Raw genomic sequence first — 12,047 nt, 5'->3', positions numbered from 1 at the left:
AGTATCCAAAATCTATAAAGAACTTATCAAACTCAAAACTCAGAAACCCAACAATCCAGTTAAGAAATGGGCAGAAGACATGAATAGATATTTTTCCAAAGAAGACACATGAAAAGATGCTCCACATCACTCATCATCGGGGAAATACAAAACAAAACTACAATGAGATATCACCTCACACCTCTCAGAATGGCTACAATTAACGACACAGGAAACAACAGATGTTGGCCAGGATGAGGAGAAAGGAGAACCTTCTTACACTGTTGGGAGAATGCAAACTGGGGCAACCACTCTGGAAAATAGTCTGGATGCTTCTCCAAGAGTTAAAAATAGAACGACCCTATGCCCAGCCATTGCACTACTAGGTGTATATCCAAAGGATACAAAAATATTGATTCAAAAGGGCACATGCTTCCCAATGTTTATAGCAGCATTATCAACAATAGATAAAAAACAGAAAGAGCCCAAATGTCCATCAACTGGTAAATGGATAAAGAATATGTGGTATACTATATGCAGTGGAATATTACTAAGCCTTAAAAAAAATGAGATCTTGCCATTTGCAATGATGTGGATGGAACTAGAGTGGATTAGTCTAAGCAAAATATGCCAGAGAAAGACAAATACCATATGATTTTACTTATATGTGGAATTTAAGAAACAGATCGTCATTGGGAAAAGAAAAAAGCAAAATGAAGGAGGCAAACCATAAAGAGATTCTTAAATATAAAGAACAAACTGAGGATTGATAGAGGGGAACTGAGCAGGGTGATGGGCTAAATGGGTGATGGAGATTAAGGACAGCACCAGTTTTGGTGAGCAATGGGTGTTATACGTAAGTGATAAATCCTTAAATTCTACTTCTGAAACTAGTATACTATATATTGCTAAGTAGAATTTAAGTAAAAACTTGAAACATAAAAAAATTATATTGCATTCTGGCTATAATGAGTAGTAACCTGGAGTAACTATAATAATATCTGGAAAAATAAATTTAGAGCAAAGAATATTACCAGAAATACAGAAAGTGATTTACTAATGATAGAGTCATCAATTCATCAAGAAGACATAAAAATGCTAAACACTGTGCATCTAAGTAAGAGAGTTTTAAAATACATGAAGTAAAAATTGACAGAACTGCAGGAACAAATAAACTAATCCACAATTACAGTCTTGGATTTTGAACACTCATTTCTCAAATTGACAGAATATCAATAAAAACATTAGAAGACTTGACAAAACCATCAACCAACTTGACATAATTCACATTTGTAGAACACTCCACTCAATGACAACAATATGCACTTTTTTTTTCTTGCAAATGTCCAAGGAATAATTACCAAAATAGATCATATGATTTGGATGTTTATGCCTCTCCCCACAAATTTATATGTTGAAATTCTAACTCCTAAAGGCAATGGTGCTAAGGCAAACCTCTGGAAGATGAATAGGTCACAAGGGTGGATTCCTCATGAGATCCCACAGAGCTTACTCTCCTCCAGCACATTGTGAGAATACAGTGATAAGGTGCTATTTTATGAATGAGAAAGAGGATACCTGACTATGCTGGTGCCTTAATCTTGGATTTTCCAGACTCTAGAATGGTGACCAAAAAATTTGTTTTTTATAAGCTATCCAGTGTTACTTTGTTATGGCAGTCCAATGGACTAAGACACCAGATTTATTCATTTTGCATTGCTGTGGCATTAAATTACCATGAACTTAGTGGCTTAAATAACAATATACATTTACTATTATGGTTCTGTACATTAGAAATTTGACTTACTTATTTTTATATTTCTATTGTGGAAAGTCTGACATGTTTCAATGGACTAAAATCGAGGTACTGGCAGGGCTGTGTTTTTTTTTAGAGGCTCTAAAGAAGAATCTGTTTCCTCCACTTTTCCAGCTTCTAGATCCCTTTTCTCCTATATTCAAAACTAGCAAGATTGCTTCTAAGTATTCTTCAGTAGGAATATCTCTCTCTAATCCTAACTTCAGCCACCAAATGTTACTTTAAGGACTCAAGTGGTTAAGTTGAGTCTACCTAGTAATCTGGGATAAGCATCTTAATACCCTAATCTTAATCACACTTTGAGAACCACTGAACTAGATATAGAAGGCAATCAAGTTTCATAACCTGAAGGAAGGACAGGATCTACTGGCTGCATGAGTGAGTGACAGTTATCACTGCTGAGCCACAGGAAAAGGAAGTGTTAAAGTAGCAAGGGCATCCCTCTCAATGAGATTTTGCCCCCCAAAAAAGGAAAAAAAAGGAGAGAGAGAGATATGCTGCCTGAATCCAGTGGCAGTTGTGGTATTTTGAACCCGGAATCCAGTTGTGTCATCCTTCCAAGCTCCTGAGAATAGCTGAGCCCATTTTTTCATGGCTTTCATAACTGTGAGAGGCGTCAAAGGCCTGGACATAGAGATTGAGCAGATCTGCGGTCTAGTGCAAAGCCCAGTGCCAAGAAATAAGACAGCTTCCCACCCCCTTCCTGGGCACCAGGCCTCAAACTCTCACCTATACTTTTATCAAGCCAAAGCCCTCCCTTTGTGCTAACATAAAGGAGAAAGCCATTTACTTTTGACCTATCTTCTATCTGTGCTGGGTCTTAAACTTGGTGACCACATAGATAAACCTGAACTTGGATTCTGTTCTCCTAGTGTTCTTAGCCAGAGTATAAACTAGGCGAAATAATATTGCCCCAGCAGGTACTCCATTGTTACCCAAAAAGAAAAGTGTAATTAACATTAAACCAACAGATCTCCAACAGTCAAAAAAATAAAGATATTCATCATAGACAATCAATGTACCCTTTCAATCAAGGGTCACGCGTTTCATCTTTTTCATAACAGAAATCTTATCCGTATCTTTACTTCAAACAAAAACAGCATTGTTGCTATTTGTTTTTGTGAAAAAATAATATTAAGTGGTCATTATGTTAAGTACTATTAACACTTACCTGTATTTTAATAGGCCAGGAAAAGTTGCTGACGTACACATAGAATGTAATGTTAGGATTGCTTCTAAAGTTAAATTTTTCATAGGAAAAACTATCTCTGTATTCCTTTATATTAGTCTTGGAAACTATAGGAGTCTCCTCCCCAGATATTGTTCCAGCTAAAATGTAAACAACAATAACAAATTAGGGGAAAAAAAGGATCTTTTGAATTTAAAAATATATATTATATTTGCTTAATTATTATAACTGTACTTATAAAAATATAATTATCAAAATAAACTTGTTTACTGTTTAGAGTGACAAAGGAGAAATAAAATAAGATTCATCAGAGATATAATGGAAATAGCACAAAAATTATTTTTAAAAATGATACCACTGATTAAGTGCTATGTACTGGGCACTGGTGCAGAAGATTTTATATTCTTCTCTAATAACAATTTTATAAGAGAGGTATTCTATTTTTCAAATTGAAACCTGATCCGCAGAAAGATCAAAACACTTGCCTTAAGTTTATAGCTACTGAATGGTAACTTCCTCTTTTAGCCCCAGATAGTGAGTTACTTCCATATACTACTCCACAGAGCCTCTCAAAACAAATCAGGACAGATTTTACATGTCTTAATCCAATTAAAAAATGGAAAAGAAATCTATTTGTCTTAACCACAAATTGAACAATCATTACTTTGAATAAATTGAAAGGAGGCTACAATTTAAAACATGAGCTAAATGTTCAATTACTTAAACACAGATTGCATACTCAATAAATATTTACTGAAATTAACCAAATGGAACAAAGCACTTCCAACAATCTTACCACATCTTCCACCTTACCAAAAAGTAAAAATATTTAGAATTAATATACTGAGCAACTGAATTAATTTCTAAATCATCACCTATTCCAAAATTACTTGGGGTACTTTTACATATTTCCTGACATCATCTCCTAACCTCATAAATCAGAATTTCTGAGAATTTAGTTTTGGGAATCTGAAAGTTACAAGCAATTTCTGACATACTAAAATCACTATTCTAAGGTAATTACAGAGGTTTTCTATATTTTTCTTGACAAGTTTTAAAACTCTTCTAGAGTAAGTTTATTGTGCAAAAGTAAATTTTGAATAAATAGTACAAGTTTTCATGAATTCCTTTTTTTAAATGATTTTATTTTTAAATAATCTCTACACCCAACATGAGACTCTAACGTACAACCCCAATATCAAGAGATACATGTTCTACTAACTGAGCCAGTGTTCCATCATGAATTATTAATAATGAAGCTCACACTGCTAAGATTTTAACTAAATGTTTGGCAACATTGTAACAAAATGTTATATATTTGCCCAAATTTCTCATTTTTTAATACATATGATATATAGATTCTAGAATTGCAAAAACCACATCACTCTTGAATTCTATGTCTCCATGATTCTACATATTAAAATAGCATAATGATTTGATTTTCAGAAATAGAATATAGATATCTGAGAATCCACATATTTTAAGAACATCTCAACACTTTAATGCAAGAGTGTATCTTTGATATAGAAAATAAAAATCAATAGAATTTCCTAACACGTAAATACAAAAAACAGTAAATATACTCTTTCATAATCCAACATACACTTTGTATCTCATCTTGGTTACATTTTTATGAAGTCAAAAATTTCAACTTATAAATCTTCTTAGAGAAGGCATATTTTTTTAAAAGATTTTATTTATTTATTCATGAGAGACAGAGAGAGAGAGAGGCAAAGACACAGGCAGAGGGAGAAGCAGACTCCATGCAGGGAGCCTGATGCGGAACTTGATCCCGGAACCCCACGATCAGGACCTAGGCTGAAGGCAGCACTAAACCGCTGAGCCACCCAGGCTGCCCCAGAAGGCATATTAACACAGAACTTTTTTTAACCACTCAGCACTGAAGCTGACAAAGGGAATGGTATATTTCTAAGCTTGGCAGTAATAGAAAACATGTTAATTTATCAGCATGCACAGAATTCCATTGTTTTATATCAATATTAAGGTTAATAATTAAATTTATAGCTCCAATAGTGACTCAAATAATTGAAATCTCAATCCCTAGTCATTAAAGAAGTAATCTATCTTAATTAAAATCATAGCAAATCATAACACTGCCATTTTAAAAAATTAAGTAGTGAATAATATTTGTTACCCATCTAATTTTTAATTGAATAAGGGATAAAGTTAACAAAGTAATGAAGCTTTATTAATATTGCTACTTATTTTTTTACCTGAATCAGCAAAATGATTATGACATATTTTTTAATTTCAATTATTTGAATTAACAATAAAAGGTCATGTTAGAACACCTTCCATACACAAACAGATGTGAAAGACATGAGACAACAAAATTCTCTTACCTGTTGAACCAACTGACCAGGTAATGTTGAGATTAAAGTTGTTTGATGCATTAATCGAAATATCCAAATTTTTGTTTGACTAACAAGAAAGAAAATATTAGGGTTAAAAATCAAATTGCACTAAATAGTTTTATGTTTTAATTATGCCCACACTATATTTCACAGAGTTTGTATATTTTGTCAATATTCAACTAAGTGTAGTTGTCAATTATATTTTTTGAATAAAAAATAGAGGTGATAAATTCAAAGGTAGTTAAAAGTTCCCATTTATCCTCTCTACTCTAACCCAGCCTTCTGTATATAAGCCAGAGGCTGTTATAATTCATTGTATTTTGATTCTCTGTTTACCTGTGGTTAATATTTAAATGACACGTGTTTGAGATTTGTCCAAAGTAATTTTACAACAATGTAAGATTGTTGTTTTGTGAAAGAATTCTTCTTAGGTGCATACTGTATTATTATACACGCATTTTTGTAGTAAAAAAATATATATAAAATATAAAAACTCGAACTCTCCAGTAAAAATGGGTCAGAATTAAACCTATTGTCAAAATGTAGGAAATGCATAAATAATTAAGGTACATATTTATTATTTTTTTATGCAGGATAAGTAGGAAGCTCTGACTACTAAACTATATTAATTTAATTTTTTTTTTAAGATTTAATTTATTCATGAGAGACACAAAGAGAGAGAGAGGCAGAGACACAGGCAGAGGGAGAAGCAGCCTCCATGCAGGGAGCCCAACATGAGACTTGATCCCGGGTCTCCAGAATCAGGCCCTGGGCTGAAGGCAGTGCTAAACCGCTGAGCCACCCGGGCTGCCCTAAATTATATTAATTTTAATAACTGTTCTAAGTTGAATATCCTTTTAATTATAAATTATAGTATGTAATTACATATAATGATGTTATAAGCATTCTTAGTGATACCTTTCATGATAGTTTACCACCCTACAGTTTCAAAGAAAATGTGTCGGGGCTCTTGGCTTCAATTGGACAAGACAGTAGACAGTAATATAGAAAGCTATGATATTTAGAAGGAATCAAGTATTTCAGGAAATTGGGGTGTCTGGGCAGCTCAGTCAGTTAATTGGCTGCCTTAGGCTTGGGCCATGATACCAGGATCTTGAGATCAAGCCCCATGTCGGGCTTCCTGCTCAGCTTCTCCCTCTCCCTCCCCCAACTTGTGCGCTCTCTCTCTCTCTAATAAATAAAAATATCCTTATAAAAGAATTTCAGGAAATTGATAACGGAAAAGAACATCAAGAGAGAAAGAAACTAGGATTATAGCTAATCTGGATCTATGTGTATGACACTATGGATAATATTGTGGAGAAATGTTATTCACAGCCAGATTTTTAAAAAGATTTTATTTATTTTAGAGAGAGAGAGCATGAGCAAGGGGGATGGGCAGAGGGAGAGGGAGAAGTAGACTCCTTGCTGAGCATGGAACCCAACATGGGGTCCATCCCAGGACCCTGAAATAATGACCTAAGGCAAAGGCAAACACTTAATGGACTGAGCCACTAAGGCACCCCCACACCCATATTTTGAGTCAGATATTCCAATCATATGAAATTTTTTATATCTTCAAAGAAGGCCATAAAAGTTTGGAATTACATTCCCATTACTTGGAATTTAACATTCAAGAGGCCAATGGTAAAGAATGAAATTGTGATACATGCTACAACACAGATGAGTCTTGGAAATGTTAGGCTAAGTGAAATAAGTCAGATACAAAGGAACAAATATTGTATAGTTATACATATGAAGTTTCTAGAATATACAAATTCATAGAGACAGAAGGTAAAATAACTGGGCTGCAGGGGCAAGAAAAAATGAGGAATTATTCCTGAATGGATATAGAAATTCTATTTGGAAGTGATAAAAAAATTTTGGTATGGATAGTGGCGATGATTGCAGAACACTGTAAATGTACTTAATGTCACTGAATTGTATACCTAAAAATGGTTAAAATGACAAATTTTATTTTATGCATATTTTATAATAAAAAAGTCAATGGTGATTATAATGCTTTTATAAAAGCTTTCTTATCACACTGAAGAAAAAGTTACTGACATTTTTAATGTCTTGGTAAAAGACACACATTATCAGTAAAGAGATGATTATACCTGAAAAACTATACTCCTACAAAATTCTTATTTAAGAGTTAAAAATTCAAATGTATTTCCAAGAATAGAGACATTTTCTTAAAAAGAAAAGGAAAAGGGGTAACATAAAATGAATTATTCTACTTTTTGAGAAGAGGGATCCTATTTTACTGGAAAAGGAAAATTTAAGAAATTATATTATTTCTTGACAAATCAAATAAAATAGTTTAGAGGAAAGAAGCTAGCAAATAGGATATATTTTGAGGTTTCATCTGTTTGAAAAGTTATTTAAATATATAATATAGATGAAAAGATAGATTAATATATAACAAAAATAGAACAATAAAGAGTGACATCTGCAAGATGGGAAAATAGGAAGTGCCAACACTTATGCTCCATAAAAACACTGATTCGACAATGTTATATGAACCAAAATATTTTTATTAGAGAATCAAAATTCAGTTAGGAAGCTACCAAAGATTAATACAAAACCAAGAATAGCCACATTATAATGAGTAAGACGACTAATTATACTTTACTAATTTCAGCCCCTGCCCCAGGACAGCGCTCAGCCTTAGAGACCACCTTGGCTTATGACTTCTCCCTCAAGGAAAAGAGAAAGTGTACCATATACCCAACATCTCTGGCCTTTTACTGCACTGCCCAAAGGATCTGTTTCTGTTTCACTTCATCCAGAGAACTAAGAGAACAAGCACAGTTTGGATATCTGAAAACAGCTAAAAATAAAGAAAATTAGTGAGAGTTTACTGCTGCTATCATGGCTCCACAAGATTGGGAGACAATCTTAAGGTTGTGTAATCTACACAACCCTAAGACTTTCCCTTCGGGAGGGAGAAAGAATGGCATGTGCACTAAATACCCTGGATTTTCTGTGCATTTTCCAAGGTGGAAAGGTAGACAGCTCACTACAGCCAGAATGGCTCTGTGAAATTGAGAGAAAGCATGCAACCCTAAGAATTCTCCCCTAGAAGGAAGGGGGAGTGTGGAACATGATAATTCAGAGAAAAGTTTTCAGATGCTCCCAGGATCTCTAGCTACGGGCTGACGAAGATTCTTTCCCTTTGAAGCCAGTCCATAAAGACTAACTAGGAGAAGCAGTTGTTTCTGCAAATGCACAGAACTAATGAAAAGCTACAAGAGAAATGAAGGGTAAGAGAAATATGACACAACCAAAGAAACAAAATAAATCCTCAGTAACTGAATCTAAAGAAATGGAGCTCTAGAATTGTCTGGCAAGTAATTCAAAATAATTATATTAAAGAAGTAATAAGAGAGTAATAAGAGATCACAGAAACATAATTAAATGAAACAAAAAAAAATATATGAACAAAACATCAATATCAACAGAGATGGAATGATGAAAAAGAACCACAGAAGAATACAATAACTTACATGAAAAAAATCCATACAGAACCTCAACAACAATCCTGACCAAGCAGAAGAAAGAGTCAGTGAACTCAAAGGCAAATTGTCTGAAGTTACCTAGAGGGGCAAAAAAAAGTAAAGAAAGCCTAGTGGAAATGGAATACTTCAAGAAAAACCAATATATACATTACAAAAAATCCCTGAAAGAGAAGAGAAAGAAGGACATAAATCTTATTTAAAGAAACAATAGCCTACAATGTCCCAAATCTGAGAAGTATAGATATCTAGATTCATGAAGCTGACAAAAACAGAAGGAAGATGAACCCAAAGAAATCAAGTCAAATTGTTAAAAGTCAAAGACAAAACTAAAAGTACCAATAGCAAAGTGACTTATCATATACAAGTGAGCCCCATAAGGCTATGAGTGGATTTTGCAGCAGAAACTTTGCAGGCCATAAGGGATTGGGATGACACATTAAAAGTACTGAAAGAAAAAACATGCTGACCAGGAATACTATTCCTAGTAAAAATACTCTTTTAAAAATTGAAATATAAAGACTTTCCCAGACAAAGAGAAGCTGAGGGAGCATATTACCACCAGATCTGCTTTACAAAAAAAATGCTAAAAATGTTTGTTATGACATCAATAACAGAGTTAGAGGGGTAACAAAGGTAAAAGTATAGACTTTTGGTATGTGATTGAAGTTATATTTTGTCAGCTTAAAGCAGACTGCTATATCTATATTTCATGCAAATCTTATGATAACTACAAAGAAAAGACATAGAAGATAAACAAAAGAAAAAGAGCAAGATATCAAAGCATATCACTACAAAAAAACAATAAAACACAAAAAAGACTGCAGGAGAGAAAAGAGGAGTCCCCCCAAAAAATGACTATAAGACACAAAACAATTAACAAATGGCAAAAGTGAATCCTCTCCTATCAATAATTAAACAGAAATCTATTAAACTCCTCAATCAAAAGACATGGAATGGGCAACTAGGTTTTTTAAAAAATACTCAATAATAATATGCTGTCTAAAAGAGACTCATTTCAGATTTAAGAAAATGTTTAGACTATAAGAGAAGGGATAGGAAAAGATATTTCATGAAAATAAGAAACAAAAGAAGGAAGGGGTAGCTATATTTATATGAGACAAAACAGACTTTAACAAGAGACAAACAAGGACATTATATAACGAGACTTCATTCAATACTTTCAACAGTGGATAGAATACTCAAAGAGAAAAATCAATAAGGAAAAAGGTGGACTTGTGCAACACTACAAGATACACATGCTTAACAGACATAGAAACAAAATTTCAAATAACAGCATCAGAAACCACATCTGTTCATATGCATGTGGGAGAGTCTTCAAAATACATTACTAGTTATGTCACAAAACAAGTCTTAACAAATTTAAGAAGACAGAAAACATACCGATTATCTTTTATGACCACAATGGATTGAAACTAGGAATCAATAGCAGAAGGAAAATTTGAAAGTTAAAAATATGTAGAAATATAACAACACATTTCTGAACTAAGGGATCAGAAAAGCAATCAAAAGGTAAATCAGAAAAATCTTGAAACAAAATACGATGAAAAAACTTATGGAATGCAATAAAACCAGTTCAAAGGGAAAATTAAAAATGACAAATGCCTACATTTGCCTTAAAAAAGAAGAGAGCTGGGGATCCCTGGGTGGTTCAGTGGTTTGGCGCCTGCCTTTGGCTCAGGGCGCAATCCTGGAGTCCCGGGATCGAGTCTCACATCAAGCTCCCGGCATGGAGCTGCTTCTTCCTCCTCCTGTGTCTCTGCCTCTCTCTCTCTCTCTCTCTTTCTCTCTCTCCCCCTATGTCTATCATAAATAAATAAATAAATCTTAAAAAAAAAGAGAGCTCTCAAATAAACAATGTCACTTTACTCCTCAATTTAAAAAAGAACAAACTATGTTCAAAGTTAGCAAAAAGAAGTAAATATTAAAGATATTACTGCAGACATAAATAAGAGAAAAATCAATAAAGAAAAGAAAAATCAATGAGTTGTTTTTTGAAAAAAGTAATCAAAATTGATACAACCTTCTGTAAGACTAAAAGACTTAAAATGTAAAATCATAAATGAAACATTATGCTACAGAAATAAAAAGGATTGAAAGAGACTAATATGACTAATTACATATGAACAAACTGGATAATCTAAAAGAAATCAATAAATTCTTAAAATCATACAAACTACCAAGACTAAATCACGTAGAAATAAAAAATATGAATAAAACAATAACAGGCATGGAGACTGAGTAATCAGAAACCTCCCAAAAAAGAAAAAAGTCAGGAATAAATGGTTTCACTGGTAAATTCTAGCAAACATTTAAAGAATATCAATTTCTCAAATTCTTTCTAAAAACTACAGAGTAGGAAATACTCCCCATCTCATTTTATGAGGCCAGAAATAATCTGATACCAAAGCCAGGCAATGATACTATAAGAAATAAAATCTCTAGGCTAATAACACTGATGAACTCAGTTGCAAAAATACTCAACAAGTACTAGCAAATTGAATTCAAAAGTACATTAAAAGGATCATTCACCATGATAAAGTGAGATTTATCCTTAAGATGAAAGGATAGGTCAACATACATAAATCAACTAATGTAATATACCACATTAACAGAGTGAAGAATAAAAATAACCATCTTAATAGATACAGAAAAAGCATTTGGTAAAATTAATCATCCTTTCATGATAAAAACTCTCAACAAATGATCTATAAAAGGAATGTACCCCGATATAATAAGGGCCATAACTAAGAAGACCAAGTAAACATTATACTCAATGTAGAAAAGTTTTCCCCTATGATCAGGAATAAGATAAGGATGTCAACTCTCACCACTTCTATTTAACAAAGTATCGGAGGTCCTAGGAAAAGCAATTAAGTAAGAGAAATAAATAAAAGGCATCCAAATCAGAAAGGAAGAAGTAAAATAATACCTATTTGCAAATGACATAATCTTATATGTAGAAAAACCTGAACACAGTGTTCACACATGCACACACACACATACACACACACATACAGAATAGAACACACATATATACAAGCCTATTTAAGAACTAATAAATTTAATGAAGCTTCAGGACACAAAATCAACACTTAAAAAATCAGTTTTATTTCTACACATTAATAGCAAATTATGTTAAAACG

At 33.1% G+C, this 12,047-nt stretch overlaps 1 protein-coding gene across 1 annotated transcript in view; it reads right to left on the bottom strand.

The window, feature by feature from the left end:
• Positions 1-12,047, bottom strand: part of ATRNL1 (attractin like 1) — a 786,695-nt gene that overhangs the window by 471,084 nt on the left and 303,564 nt on the right. The window contains exons 23-24 of the mRNA XM_038578888.1: positions 5,348-5,426; positions 2,967-3,124 (exon numbers count right to left, since the gene is read on the bottom strand). Coding sequence (XP_038434816.1) covers positions 2,967-3,124; positions 5,348-5,426 — 237 coding nt within the window. The remainder of the gene's footprint in view (positions 1-2,966; positions 3,125-5,347; positions 5,427-12,047) is intronic.

This window comes from Canis lupus, chromosome 28 (genome assembly GCF_011100685.1).
Source record: "Canis lupus familiaris isolate Mischka breed German Shepherd chromosome 28, alternate assembly UU_Cfam_GSD_1.0, whole genome shotgun sequence".
Taxonomy (NCBI): Eukaryota; Metazoa; Chordata; class Mammalia; order Carnivora; family Canidae; genus Canis; species Canis lupus.
The sequence above is the reverse complement of the archived record's forward strand: the minus strand, read 5'-3'. Positions and strand labels throughout refer to the sequence as shown.